Raw genomic sequence first — 15551 nt, 5'->3', positions numbered from 1 at the left:
AACCCCAGCAGACTCCCTTTGACAGGATAGATGAAGACCCCTTTTAATAGGGCTAGGAAACATATCTGTTAAAAGGACGAGGCATTGCCTGCTCCTGATTGTGCTCCAGAGTACTCTTATGAAAAGGCGATTCAATAACTGGGGTATTTAATATGTTAGAGTCGGCTGTGTTTTGTAATCGAGCAGTACTTACCATATTTGATATGGAACTTAGGAAATAACTCCTTGTCAGAGAGTAAAAACGCAACATAGCTTGCTCACCTGATGTTTGAAGTATCCTGGACCTCCTAGGAATCAACAGAGTCTGAGGATGTGGCTATAAATGCAAGCGCCTTACTTACTGGGGCAAGAAGTCCACCTGCACGGTCAGGGACACCCACCCACCCACCCACACACCTCGGGGTGCAGCTCTTTCACCCAGCGGTAGCTGAATGCTTACCCTCATGTCCCTCCCACAATCTCAGGGGCCTCTAAAGAATATGACACAATTCCTGGGTCCCACCTCTTTTAGGAGTTGAGATACTTGTCACATCAACGTGTGTGTGTGTGTGTGTGTGTGTCTGTTAGAGTTACTCCTGTCAAGCAGGGAGACAAGAAATCAGGTGGTCAGAGGATTCAATGTATGAGCTGCAATGTGCCCAAGTTGATTTTAGTAACAAAACCAGAGTCCTTCTGCCAGTCTCCTCACTTGCCTTTGTTGGGAGAGAGGGTGGGGGCTGTACACACAGATGCGTGTGCACGCACACACACACACATGAGGCGTGCAGCTTCACAAACAAAGTAACAAAATTAGTGAGAACAAATGAAGAGGTTTCTATCTGCACTGTACCATCTTATAAGCAGACCATAATAATCCCTTTCGGAGAGAACGCTAGTGTCCCAAGGTCAAGTTCAGGGAAACTAGCATCTGGTTGGATCAACAGCAGCTCTAAGCTGGGGCTCAGGTGGAGTGCGGAGGCAGGGTTTCAGACCCTCCCATGGAAAGCTTTCCAGAAACAGACACTTTGCTTTATTTACAAAAACCTGAAGGTCAGTCTGCCTGGGCCCTCAGACTGATTTTTCTTTTTTAAGGATGGTGAAGGGTTTGTTTGATGACTGCTTTTACTCCCCCATAAAACCTCCTTGTAGCTCTGTTTGCAAATCTTTGAACACTCCTTAATACTGCTCTTTCACCATGGGTTGATAAACCCATTAAGAACATATAAGTGAAGGCTTATAATCTATGAAAACTGGATAGTGAATTAAACCATCAGATACTTTTAGGTTTAAATGAAAACTACGTAACAGCAGTTCAGCCATCAATTGGGCTATCACTTCGAGCCAGTATGAATTCTGCTGGAAAAGCTATTTTCGTGCAGATGTGGAATTCAATGGGAAAGACTGACTCGTGTACCAACATCAATCAAAATGTCGACTTCCCTGGCAGCTCTCAACAGTCAGGCAGGTTCAAAGGTCACAGGATAAAGAAAAAGCCAAGCTCTGGTTCAGCTCTAATATCTCCTCGGTAGAAGTCTTGCAAAAGTACCCCCTTCTGTATTAGCCCGGCTTTCATTAATCTTCTTGCCATCTTCTTTAACTAGTCATGCAGAACCGCTCGATAGCAAGACGTATAACGGGGAAGGCCCTGTGCCTATTACGGCGTTAACATTCTCTTAAGCCCCAGTGCAACAATGGAGCGCGGAGGCAGAGGAAATCTGCAACGGCAGGGTGCAGTGCAGGCAATTCAATTATAGCCAGGGCTTACCTATGTACTCCTGACCTATAAAACACAAGAGGCCTTTGTGTTTAACTGGCTCGGCCATTAAGGTTGCTGAAGATCACAACAATGCTGATCTTTCCTATTTAAGCTAAATCAATGTGGACAAATCATTATTCAGTAGCTTTAATTTAATTAGTAAATTAAATACACTACTTTACAGATCTTGTCAAGTACTTATGAAAAGAAAGATTCATTTAAGTGGGAGGTCACCAATAAACCCAGCAAATTTAACTCAAAACCTTAACTGAATCTCAGCTCAAATATCCAGCAGGTTCTATTCACCAGGGCTTAACAGTCTCCTGCAGTTTGGTAAACTCACAATCTCAAAGAGTTCCTGCCCTGGATCCAGTGTTTTGAACCACCGCCCCCCACCCCCCGAAAAAAACCAAACAAACAATCCCCCCATCCACCCCCAACACAACCAGCATCCATGCAATCTGATTTCCTTTAAATTATACTATTGCAAGAGAATGTAATCAGGTTACTTCTATTATGTTGCTTCCTTAAGATTTTATATCATCTATACTTAATTGAGATACAGAGCTCTTTTCAGCTATAAAGACGACAGCTACTTTATTAAAGTTTAAATCTGATTTCTTAATGATAGGCTGCTTCCTTTAAAGACTAAACCTGCACAACCTTCTTATAAAACCAGACGTGGCATCCTTGAGTCTGGTACTTTATTTAAATACAGCTTCAGAGTCCCCGATGGGTGCTAATTTCACAGAAAGGGTCCTTGCTTTTGTTTGACTATTGGAATTTGAAACCAGGACTTAAAAAGAGTGCCCACCACATTTAAAGCCTATGTCTAGACCTTATAAGGACAGAGAAATATTTCTGAGACAATTCAACTGTATTTTTTTCTGTTGGAAACGTTCTTCTATACGCTGTATACAAATCTTTGTTCAGTTAAAATGAATTCACATTAATTCATCTTTGAGAGGTCAGTGACATCCTTCAAAACAGCAAAAGATACCCTAAGGAGTGGCAAAATCTGACTTAGACATCACTGATTTGAATAATAATAGCAGCAAACAGCATTTTTTAAAATCCAGAAAGGCAGAAGTTATTCTTAATTTCTCAGGGTGGTGGACACACTGCTTCTCTCAACTAACTTTTGTTAAGAGTCCATATTTACATGTACAATTTTTTTTAAAGGCATGTATCTATTTAGTGATTAAGTTCCAAGTCTTAAACACTCACAGGGACAGAGCAATAAATCATCCCTGGGAGAACATGGCCAAAGAGGGAGAAGCGAGGGGAGCAGAGAGAGTCACAGAATGGCTATTTACGGCGCATGGCTTCAGAGCCCGGGCCTTTCTGACTCCACAGTGCACGTAACGATGTGTTTCACTGCAGGCGCTCTCAACGCTCAGTCCCTTTGCCAAGTCAGCTGTTCACATACATTTTGGATTCGGCATCAATTAAACTTGAGTTGTGTTCTTTATGACGACCAGATTAATGGTTTGACAGCAGCTTTCTCAATATACACTGCAAACTGGCCATACTCGAAGGTTTTAAAAAACCATTTCTTTTCTGTTCAAAATTCTGACAAACATGTCTCAAGTAGGACTGGGGACAACTTCATTATCCTCCCAACACTTACTGCCTTTTTGTAAAGAGGGCTGTTTAATAGCACGTCTGCTCTGTTTTCACAACTAAATTATTCCAGTTGGTCACACGTTCCAGTCTTCGGCAAGACACTTGTGTTATAAGAGATAAAAACATGAAAAAGGAAATATATTGCAGAAATCAAAAAACCTTATCTACTTCTAGACTCTCTCTCTTTGCCATAATTCATTCAAGAAGGCCCCAAGAATAATTTTTGATGTAAACTCAGCTACAAACATACATCACTATGCTGATAAAAATCACAGGCTAAACTTATGAAATATATTGACTTTCATTTCTTTAGTGCTGTTAAAATAACTTTTTTCTAAGGTTCAACAGACACAGAAGATAAAAAAGGGTTACCATTAATCCTTTTAAAAAAATGAAGCAGCAGCCCCATAGATTAATTCTGTGGTCTAATGATGGTTTTGAAGATGAACTTTTTAGATTAAGTCAATGAATTAATTTGATGAAGATACTGGAAATCATAAAACAGTAACAGCATCAAGCTGATTCATTGAATACGTCTTTGGGCACTTTACAATATAAATGACGTTGAATAACTTTTGATTTCTAAACTGTGGCCTCATTGAGTTCTATTTCACAACAGTGAACACTCACCGAGAACAACCCTGAAGGTGCTGAGCTAGGGGACAAGGCTACGGAAACCAGTCTCTAGTCTGTGAGTTCAGCATGGAGATGGGGGTGGGAGTTCAAATACACACACACAGTGTGTATAAATTGCTTTACCAGGGGTGTGTGCAAACTCCAGGGGGCAGAATTACAGAAAGAGTCTTGACACTGGGAGCTGGATCTTGACAAATGAGGGGGCTGGGTGTGAGGAAACGGAGGTGTCCATAAATGAGAGAAAGGGTCAGAGTGGAGGTGTATTCCAGGCAGAGGGGAGAGCAGAAGCACAAAATTCCACGTGTGATTGTGTGCTGGTAGTTCACAGAGACTACAGTCCAAATTCACGATGGGAAATTATGGGCCACCAGCCTGAAACAGTCAATGTCTGAATTTCATTTTGTGAGCCTGCAACTTTCAAATATATATATATATATATTTTTTTTTTTAAACAGCAAAATCCTTTTTATCAATTGACTTTTTCAAGTGCAGAATCCTCAAACTGGTTGGAGTTAAATGCAGAATCCTTTGGGTGAAGGGGAAGCCTCATGCCCAACTGTGTCCTACACATACACACCCATACATATACACACAAACACACAGACACACACACAGGACCCGGCGGTCTCCCGAGAACCCAGAGTTTTAAGGGACATGGTTTGAAAGTGCTGTGATGGAGACAAGGATTCAGGAAGTGTTTACTGGGGCAGGCAGCGTGCCTCTCTGCTCACAAAGGGTCACAGTTCCAGAGTGAGAGGGGGAACTTCTACAAGACCTACACGTGCAGGTTTTACACAGAGCCATCAAGTAGGTCTGAGCACACGACAAAAGACTCTCCTGCTGGGCCGTCAATACTGAAATGGTGGGGCCCAGGTCTGCTCTGGATCCCTAAGACTTTGGAACTTGGCCTCACCCTCAGAGATGTGTGAGAAGTACTTCTTGGCTGAGTGGCCTCAAGAGGCAACAGGAGGAGTGGCTGTACATCTCTGCTTTATTCCCTATTAGGTTGGGTGTGTTACATCCTTTACCTTCTGATGCCTGAAGCCCAGCCTGGCTTGCAAAGTGTCTTGGTAGGAATATAAGGGAAATCTGAATCCTGTTTCTAGCTCTTTCCCTAACCTTTCCACTCCAGCGTAACCCCCTGTGTAACATGTAAGTGGACTGCTCTCATTTCTCAGAGACATGCAGCATTTATAAAATGTTACTTTTCAAAGCATCTTGAGTTCTTGGGAAGAAAGATGCTAGAATGATGACATCTTTATTGGCTGACTAGCTTGAGGAAGAGGATTAGGAAAAAGATGTTTATCTAAAGGAGGAGGGACTCTGGTGGCCTTTGGGCAAGGGCCCCAGAGCAGCAGGCGGTTTTTCACCACTCCTTCTGGCAGCCATGCTGTCTCTGCAGCCACCGAGGCCTCACTGGGACGACAGGGTGGTGGGACGGTAGGGGTGAGCACGGCCTTCCTCCTTTCCCTGCACCACTAGGGTCCCCCTTCTTGCTCAGCTGTAGGCTACGGAGCTGACAGGAGGAGACCATGTAGTACGGCTGGATTCAACAAAACAATTATACACCCCCGCATAAACGAGGCCAGGTGGTATACAGGCCCAGGTTTTGTTCTTTAGGTCCCTGTTTAGTTAGTTTTATCTCAAAAACTGGAGCCACATTACAGACACTTGCTGGCCTTTAGATTTCTTACTGTTCCTTGTATTTGTTCCCAGTTTAGCAGACACTGGAACAAAGGAGACTAACACAAATCGGGTGCTCCAAGTTACTGAGTTGGAAGCTACGCTACTGGGGTGCGTGCTGGGTGGCTCCATTCTAACAGGCTCTGAAGGTGAGAACCAGCGTCTTATAGCCTTCTCCAGGCCAAACAACAAATCCTTTCTTCCATGGAGGAGTATCAGTATGACCTGTGTCCTTTCTGTCTTTTCATGGGACTGAAGTCCTAAACATGATTAATCTAAAGGCTATCCTCAATTACTGAACTGCAAAAATATATATGCTACAATATACACTTGGACTGTGTCAACTTTGGTAATTTAACCAGAGGCGTGCCAGCCCAGCAGTGATCTCTTCCACAGCACCAGGCGGGGGTTTAATTACGAGCTGGTAGGTCATGCAGCTGCCAATAATCTGGAGGGTGTTGACACCTCTGGCATGATGGATATCTAAATCTAGTCTTCAGCTGCCACGGGAAATTCTCCAGCTCCCCTTGATCTGGCCAGGAAGGCAGGCAGGTCCGGGTCTGACTCATCCAGCCCCCCAAACGGGCAGAGGAAGGGAACACAAAGTGAAATGAGGGCTCTGGGGAGTGCAGATTCCTGGCGGGAAGCTGCCCCCAGCCCCTAGTCCCCATCGGGGGTGGCGGTGGGGGGGCACTGAGGTCAGGAGCCACTGTGAGCCTCTCTACTGCCATCAAGACTGAGCAGAAGAGGGGCCCGTGTCAGGCTCTGGGTACCACAACACAATCCCATTTGATTAAAAGAAATTTCTGGTAATGAATTAAAGAGACCCAAGGAAAAAAGGACACGGTGGCAATATATTCTCCTGGAACCCAGCACACAGAGGGGAAGCGGGGGGGAGAGAGAACGGGGACATAAATAAAAGGCACTACTCACTGGGGCTTTTTTCTTCTGCAAGGTCACAGGCACAGAGCAGGTCAGAATCGATCGAGATGGGCTTCTGCTTAATCCAGAACTTGGTGCTGGCTTTCTGACTCGTGACAGGGTCTATCTCCACTTTGTCTCCAGAGATACCTGTAAGGCCGAGGGGAGGACAGAAGAGAAGCCACGAGAAGTGTGAGGTGTAAGTGATTTCAGTGGAATCACCTGACCTGTTTTGTAAATCCTAAATTGAACGAGCATGAACTCTCTCTAGGGCTTCGGGGAATGCCATGGGCTTCTTAAGACAGATGTAAGGAGATTCCAAATGGTAAGGAGAAGCCGCCCGTCTGGCCTCCTGGGTGGGTGAGCCAGGGTCGGGGTGGGGAGAGGGGCAGCAACCAAAATCCATATACGAAGGTATTATGAAGCCTTCCTTCTTGGAAAAGATATAATATAGAGCTTACCTACATATCATTAGTGAAATAAACTGTAAGGTAAGGTTCATTTAAACAATTCTGATCAGTGGTCTCTGCTGTGTTTTGTTGTAGAAGATCTGGGTTGGGCAGACAGAGCTGTCAAATCACCTATGCCTAAACAGCCAGGCTACCAATGAAGAGCTTCTGACCTGGAAAAATCTTCCACACTAAACACAGGAGAAGTTGCTCTCTCGCTAAAGAAGCCTCTGACACTAAGTAACTGTCCACAGCATATCTAAAGGGAATCACAGGAGGACTACAAGGTGCTTCACGCAAAACCTTCCAAGCGCAAGGCTTCAGGCTGTGGAGGTACTGCTCCTCCGCTAAGGGAGACAGCCCTGGGTGCACTTTATGCAACAAAGGCTTTCTAACAGGGAACCAGAATGTTAACTATGGGGACTTCAGGCTTCATTTTCAGAGCCCTGAGAGACATAACACACTGCGCAGTGACCGGGAGCAAAGCTGTTGGGACGACCATGACAGCACCAAGGAGGCAGGGTGTCCTGGGACCACCTTGGAAACCACAGCAACGCTCTCCTGGATCTCCAAGCAGACGGTGCCCAGCCTGACACATAACATCTAGGCTAGAAGCTCTCTTTTCCGTTTTACTGAAAATTGAGGAATCTGTTCATGAAGTGAAACGAAACCCTTCAATATCCTTCCAGAGTAGGCCCCAGAAGGAATCTTAAAATTAATTAATTTTTAGGCCACAGTTTCAAGGTCAGGGTCAAAGTGAGAACAAGCAAAATGAAGACATAAGAAACCGGTAAAATCACCGAATGTACATTCTGCAACAGAAAAGACAACCACAGTTAACGTATTTCATCCTATGGATCACGCTCAGGAATTCTAAACTATCATGTAAGAAAACCTGGTAGGCCAAAAGATAAGGCAGATAAAAGAAATAGCTACATTAAAAAACAAAAACCAAGAGATCACAACGACCACAGTCAGACCAAATTTAAAATTAAAAAAGAACGGAAATACAAAATCCTAGTGATGAGTTGTGCTACACACTCCACTTGTCTCCATTTTATTTTATGAATAAAGAAATCCCAGATAGCAGCCAGACAAAGGCAGGAGGCTGGACAGACTGCAGCACAGTGTCACCTGCCGTATCTGAAGGAGACCCTGCAGTTCAGTTGCTTAACCCCAGTCACTACTGTGTGGTCTCAGGAAAAGATGAGCAATTGGTATTTTTTTAATTAATCGAATGCTGGAATTTGTCATTAGGCATCTTTCAGGAATGCCATATTTCAATTAGGCATAATGTCATCAGCCCAATTGACTCTGGACGTTCAGGTCTAGATGATTTCAGGAGGGTGAGAATGCATCAGGAGACTGATTTTATTACATTTCACTTAAAATAGATTATGACTACCCAGTCACACTCTTCCCTCCAATTTGGTCATTAATTGTTAAAGATCTGGACATTTCTATAGTTCCCTGAAAGAAGAAAAGTACTTACACCATGATTGTTGGTTGTAAGTGGCTCCCCATTCCCTGCCTTCCTCTGCTTCTTATTTTGACATTTATAAAAGTCAAAACGAGCAGAGCAAAATAAATGTGCATATCTCTTCTGTGGAATAAACTCTGCCCCACATTCCTTTCTCAGAAAGGGAGGGGGAAAATCATCATCAGAGAGACACGGTTTTAAAATTTTGTTCTATGGCCCTGCAACTCCTGAAGCCGTAGTCAGTCAATATTGTTAATGTAGCTTGTTAATTTGATAGGATTTGTCAGGTAACTCCACTGGAAAATTATATAAAACTGTTCCAGATGAAAAGATGATAGTGACATGAATTAAAGTGATAGAACAATAGTGGAATATAAACCAGAAATGACACCCAAAGTGGCTGTTGATTTATTGCCGTACTGAGTTTGGTTCTGGGCTCCCATGTATATTAGTGCTACAAATCTGGGTCCATTTAGCAGAGGGATGCGCATACATACATCACCAGCTCCTGCTCCAAGCCAAGGTCACTCCCCATTGCATCAATCTTTTCAACAGAGCCTACTTCACAAAGCAGGACTTTTGTAACCATCTCAGATGTAACAGACTCTCGTCCTCTTTCATCTTTCTTTTATCATGTAAAGTACACTTTAACTTCTATTATTTTTATCTGCAAATTGTTCCTGTAGAGTTCATCCATTATGGGCTGTATCTTAGCATCAGTAGCCTAAGCTCTGTTCCACCACAAGAACACTTTCCCAAACACACCCTTCCCTGGGGTTATTGTGTAGTCACCATTCACCAGGGGGAACCCCCAAGTCTGCGGTTTGGGGATGAAGATGTGGGAGTTGAATGCATTAGGATCAAGACAGGCAGGCAGGTGGAACACCACTGAAACAAGCGGTATATTTCAGAACAGCTGCGTGGAAATCAGATTTTTTCTGAATCAAATCACATTTTCCCAGTGACTTCTAGTTTCAGAGATACTTTATCTTCATTTTGGATTGATCTGTAATTGGCAGGGGCTCCCAACACTTTAGTTTTAACTTTCTCTGCCCTGCAGGCTTTCAGTCAAGCAGTTAATGATCTGTAAAACACTTGCCTGCCTAGAGGAGTCACTATTTAAAGAAGCCTGTAGGGGAATCTCTCCTGATGGGAAAAATCCTTTTCTACATTAAATAATCTTCCCCTCCTTAAGATGTGTGAGTCTGGCTTCTTAAAGCGGGGCACACGGCCTCACAGGACCCTGCTCGCTTCTGCCGGACAAGCGGCAGCACCATCGGAGCCCACTTTCCTGAGCACACCCACCAGTCTCCACTGCGGAATTTAGCCTGAAGCAAACAGACCTCTTGGGGCCCCGGCCTGGAGCTGAAAGGACAAGGCAGCCTGGTGGAGAGGAGAGCAGTTTGGAGGCTGGTGCTACAGGCCAGGTCGGGGGCAAAGGGTGGTGAGGCATTAACTGGTACCAACTCTGTGCCAGAAAGGGTAGGAACCCCTTGTGTGCACTGATGCCAATCTCACAACCACCATATGAGGTCGGTTCCTGTGTTTTCTTCTATTTTATAGATGAGGAACTCGAAACCACGGGGAGGAGATGTAACTTGCCCAAGTTCACACAGCTGCCAAGGGGCAGAGCCGGAATGGGAAGAAAGCCAGGTAACCTGGTTCCAGAACGTGTCCTCTCAGCCCCAGCATTATTCTGCCAGAACTGTGCGAGGAGCTGTATATAACCTGTGCTAGGAGAAGGGAAGGCGCTGGTTTAAGGCTGGGGAGTGTTTAAGTGGGAAAGCCGTGTTCATACCCAGAGCCATCCGGGTCCCGAGTGTGGGACTTACCCCATCGTTCCTCACCCAGTCTTTAATCTTCTCTCTTCATTTTCACCAAGGAACAAATAATTTTCAAATGTGCCAATAAATTGGAGAAGGCAATGGCAACCCACTCCAGTGTTCTTGCCTGGAGAATCCCAGGGACGGGGGAGCCTCGTGGGCTGCTGTCTATGGGGTCGCACAGAGTTGGACATGACTGAAGCGACTTGGCAGCAGCAGCAGCCAATAAATGCACACCTTTAATTTTGTTCGTATGTGGCAAACTGAAGCATGAAGTTCTATCAATATTCTTCTGTTCAACCGCTGAGCATGTTCTGATTTCCCTGGCTAGAGTTTTGTGTCAAGTCTCTGAAGAAAAGGGCTTCCTTGGTGGCTCAGCTGGTAAAGAATCTACCTGCACTGCAGGAGACCCAGGTTCGATTCCTGGGTCGGGAAGATCCCCTGGAGCAGGAAATGCCAACCCACTCCAGTATTTTTGTCTGGAGAATCTCATGGACAGAGGAGCCTGGCGGGCTACAGTCCGTGGAGTCACACGGAGTCAGTTGGACATAACTGAGCGACTAACAATTTCACTTTCTTCTAAAGGAAAGGCAGAGGCACTCCTTGAAGTGTCGTTTATGCATGATTAACAGGCAATTCAAATGGTAAATCTATGTCCAAGAAAAGAAGGGAAAGCTGGTTTCTATTAAGTTTACATTTCTCTAACTTAAACGGCCAACAATAGAGGACTAGTTAAGACAACCATGTAGGAACACAATGCAACCATGAAAAACTAAGCATAAACAAAGCTCTGATTTGGAAAAATTCTTATGATGCTAGGTGAAAAGGACAGGGAAAATATTTATAGAAAAGAGGTCAAAAGGATATGCTTCATAGGTTAAGTCAACTCTGGCCAGTGGTAATTTCACCAAAATAAAAACAAACATCATTTTAAAAGTTGACTTTTTTGGTGGGGGTTGGTTTCTACTTTAGAATTCAGAACGCTTTCCCAATTTTTAAAACATGAGAGGACAGGAGTATGTTAAATTCTGTAACTGGTAATGATGAGAAGTGATTCTAAACTGGAGACGACCTCCCCCGAGCAGTCCTGCGGTACCCACAGGGCTGCAAACAGGGGTGCCACTCTGACCTACGGTGCCTGGGAGGCTCCACTTCAGCAGGCTCGGCCAGTGAGGAGGAAGACAGGACGCAGGCTGGCCCCTTCCCTCGGAAACAAGGGAGGCCATTTGTCTCCTTTACCAGCTCTCTTCCCCAACCCACTTATCCAAAGCCATCCGTCATGACCTTTTCATGTTCCCACTTCTGACAGCTTCCAGATACAGTGAGTCAAACTTCACTGGGAGCAAACTATCACACCAACTGTCAAAGCAGAAAACACTGCCTGATTGCTGTCCTACATCAACGCCAGCGTATAAATCCTTCCTTAACAAGACAGCTCAAAATAAACAAAAATGCAACTCTAACGTATATACAACTCTCTGGGGAGACTATTTGTCCAAGGCCTTAGAGTTATCACCAGGAGACCTGTGTCTGTTTTAGCTAACTGAAAGATTTCCCTACGAGGAAATTAGCCCTGTGCATTATTTCTGCTAACACAGACTGGGCACCTACCCTGGACAATCTCTGTGCTGGGTCCTTTCATGTGTAGCAACTTATCACAAGCTCAGCATATCTCTATCAGGAAGGCAGGAGCAGCCCAGTTTGTATTTCAAGGCAGTGGCATAGAGGTTAGGGACAGGGAACTCTGGAGTCAGACATTCCTGATCCTGACTTTGGGGATCAGCTTCCCTATTTTCTAATGCTGTGATTTTGGGAAACTTGCTAAAAAACTGGCAATAATAGAATCCACCTCATGGGCTTGTTATAAGGATTGAATGAAATAAGACTTGTAAAAGTGTCAGCCATCGTGCTTAATCCATAGCTAGCGGCCTTCTGTCATGGCTCAGATGGTAAAGAATCTGCTTGCAATGCACAAGACACCAGTTTGATCCCTAGGTCGGGAAGACTCCCTGGAGAAGGGACTGGCTACCCACTCCAGTATTCTTGCCTGGAGAATCCCATGGGCAGAGGAGCCTGGTGGGCTACAGTCCTTGGGGTTGCAAAGAGTTGGACACAACTGAGCAATTCACATACACAGGGACACCTACTACTACTTCTCATGACTGCTGCTATCCGGAGTCAGGCACTAGGCTAAGGGATGTGACACAGATCAAGAGATGATGGTCAGGACGAGTGTGAGCTTGGAGAGTCACAGGAGGGATATGAACGAGGGACCTGCCAGGCTCTAGTCTGGGGTGAGGGTGGGGGGTGATTCTCTTGGGGAGCCACTCTATACCCCAGTATGGGAAACACCAGGATCCAGAATGACTGTCCAATTGCGGAGACCAATGCTCTCAACCCCATGAATCCTGGCAATAGCCTCCTATCCCCAAGAGGGCAAACTTCTTCCTGGCAACCTCCAAGAGATCAATTCAAAATCAGGAAGAACATTTTCACACCTGAAGCTGTGGAAACCCTGGTGCTAGGGAACCCCTGCCCTGCATGGTCTCCAGGTCATTAATCTGGAGATCTTGATCTGCTGATGTTATCCTGGGCAAAGTGGCAGTCTCCCTCGGTGAGCCTGAGCTTCCTCCCTTGTAAAATGGGGAACAGTACCAACTTGCAGGGCATCATGAAGGTGGAATGGCCTAAGCATGCAGAAAAGAGCAGAGCGCCTGGGACATTGTAAGGGCTCAATCAGTATGAGGATTACTACTAAAACGACCGCAGGAAGGTGAACTGCCACACTTGCCCAGGGTGAACCATGTCAGTAAACAGCGAGGTTGGGGCTGAAGCCCAGGTCTATGGGACCAAGTCCAGTGTGTGTTCTGACCCCTCAGCTGTTCCCTACTGTCCCCGAGGGCCATGTGTGGCTCTTAGAAGGCACAGCCCCCCTCAGGGCACACTTAAAACGCCCTTCCCAGAAGCTGAAACACCAGTGTGTTTCAGCATTTAGCATCCCACACCTCAGTGTTTTCCTGAGTTACTGCTTATTTGCTCAGACATCACGAGCTGTGGTTCATTCATCACTTTCCTACAACCGCGAGTCTGAGACGACAAAAGCCCCACCACTGGTAAACCCCAGAGTCTCTTTTTACACAGTTCTACAATCCTCTTGTCTTCCGGTTACCTACAGCCTGCGAAAGCCTGGAAAAGCCCCCTGGGAGGGCCACTGAACAACTCCTTGCCAGAGTGGATTTTGCTAAATCTATATAGCAATCAATAGCATCCACAGAGCAGGCAGGGAAGTCTTTGAAACTTTTCTGAATTTACACACAGGATCAGATACACAGGCTGTTTGGGCTTAATGAGACCTGAGAGATCACCTAGTCTGGGACTTTCATTCTCCATACAAAGAAATTGAAGCTCAGGGCTGGGATATGCCTTGTCTGATGTCACCCATTAATGACAGAGCTACAACATAATTCATATCCCCAAACGAATAAGCTGGGGCTTACAAAGACCCAGTGTATCTCACTATGCACTTTTATAATGGTCAAATGCATTGCAGCATAAAATGCACAGTCTCCGACAATTTATCAGGGATCCAAAACGAGATCAGCAGAACCTTACATTCTTGAGATCAAGTGGATCACTAGTTCTGTTAAGTGGAAAAACATCCCCAAATCACTTGGGATCCAGAGCTAAATGTGGCCAATTTCAATGTAAGATTAGTTAGAGACTTGGGAACAAGTCTGCTATACTTGACTAGACTATTACCCTTGGAGTGCAAACGCAGAGGTGGCCTGACCACAAATGAGCCCATGTCTGTACAGCAGAACTCAGCACGGTGCTCAGCACAAGGAGCTTACTAAACCAGACCCTGGACTATAATCTCAGTAACACCCATCCTTGGATGAGGGCTAAATTCTCGCTGTAGAGAAGGCAGCTGCAAAGATTTTATACTGGCAAAGTTAGGTTCCCAAACTAAATATTCTCCTGGTAAATACATGGTTCTCGGGGGGCATTAGTGGTAAAGAACCTGCCAATGCTCACTCCCTGGGTGGGGAAGATCCCCTGGAGGAGGGCATGGCAACCCACTCCAATACTCTTCCCTGGAGAATCCCATGGATAGAGGAGCCTGGTGGGCTACAGTCCAAAGGACTGCAAAGAGTCAGACACGACTGAAGCGACTTAGCAAATATACCTCAGGTGAACTTAAATGTGAGGAAGCAGTAATGTTGTTTCTTAAGAGAATTTATATTTAATCACCTGCAGAATGAGGAAACATCAGATCTTCCCCATGCTCAGTACACTGGTGGAGCTCAAGTGCCAAGGATGAGGAAGTGGTAAAAAGAATATGGAACCTTGGTCAACTTTCACCTATCTGATTCCCATTAACTTCCATTATGCCAATGGTTATCCACTTTTTCCAGTTCTTAATTCTTTCTTAGCGATCTGAGGAGCCTGGCACATTGTCATTAGTAATCCTGGATTACCCAGTAGGGATTCTCAAAAGAGAAGATCTGGGAGTGGAGAGGAAAGCATACAGTTGGAAGAAGCCCCTCGAGCTTCTGACATTTTCCGTCAGGAGATTTTCCCTTGACTTGATCACTGCATTAAGCACTAATGCGGTAAAGACATTTTCTGGAGGAAGTCTTGACAGTGTCTGTCCTGCTACTTCACAGGTTCACTAGGATTTGTTAAATTCTGTTCCAACTTTTGGTTCAGAAAATGTTGCCACAATAGGAAGAGAACCATCATTTAATACTAGAATTTCTTACTACCTTATTGTTACGAGTACTTAGAATGCTAGAATTTGCATTCCAAATTACTCAGCGGATCCAGGGATCTTGGAGCTAAGCACAATGCATGTCTCCCCATGAACATTTTAGTGTCTCTGCACGGAGAAGGGTTATCTCCTTAGTATTCAATCTGAGATGGAAACATGGAAGGAAGATTGGTCCGTTTCTTAAGACCACACATTTCAGGATTGTGTCATTACTTGAACTATATACTCCACAGGTACTCCAGCGGAAAGTAACAGGGGCATATATTTTATTCAAACAGCCACATGAACTACTTTTAGTGTCAGAGTGAGCCTGAAGAGTAATCAGCCCAGGCCACCGATGTAGATTTCACTCAGGCAGTCCTGTGTTGTAATGTGTTCTTAAGTTTGCATGCTATGTATAAGTAACACTGTGATAAGGTCTTCTCTT

The 15551-nt window shown here is 44.9% G+C and overlaps 1 protein-coding gene across 37 annotated transcripts in view; it reads right to left on the bottom strand.

Annotated features, from left to right (window-relative positions):
• Window positions 1–15551, bottom strand: part of MAPKAP1 (MAPK associated protein 1) — a 233864-nt gene that overhangs the window by 22205 nt on the left and 196108 nt on the right. For 35 of the 37 annotated variants that reach the window (XM_086325179.1, XM_086325173.1, XM_086325189.1 and 32 more), the window contains one exon: window positions 6614–6751. In XM_086325179.1, the coding sequence (XP_086181305.1) occupies window positions 6614–6751 (138 nt within the window). Of the gene's footprint in view, window positions 1–4007; window positions 4370–6613; window positions 6752–15551 lie in introns of those variants that run through there. The other 2 variants (XM_086325190.1, XM_086325191.1) reach the window with 1 other exon arrangement.

Source organism: Bos grunniens, chromosome 11, assembly GCF_055505025.1.
Source record: "Bos grunniens cultivar Pamir isolate PY7600 chromosome 11, Bosgru_T2T1.0, whole genome shotgun sequence".
In the NCBI taxonomy this organism is placed as follows: domain Eukaryota; kingdom Metazoa; phylum Chordata; class Mammalia; order Artiodactyla; family Bovidae; genus Bos; species Bos grunniens.
Note: the sequence above shows the minus strand (reverse complement) of the source record. Positions and strands in the feature narration are given on the sequence as shown.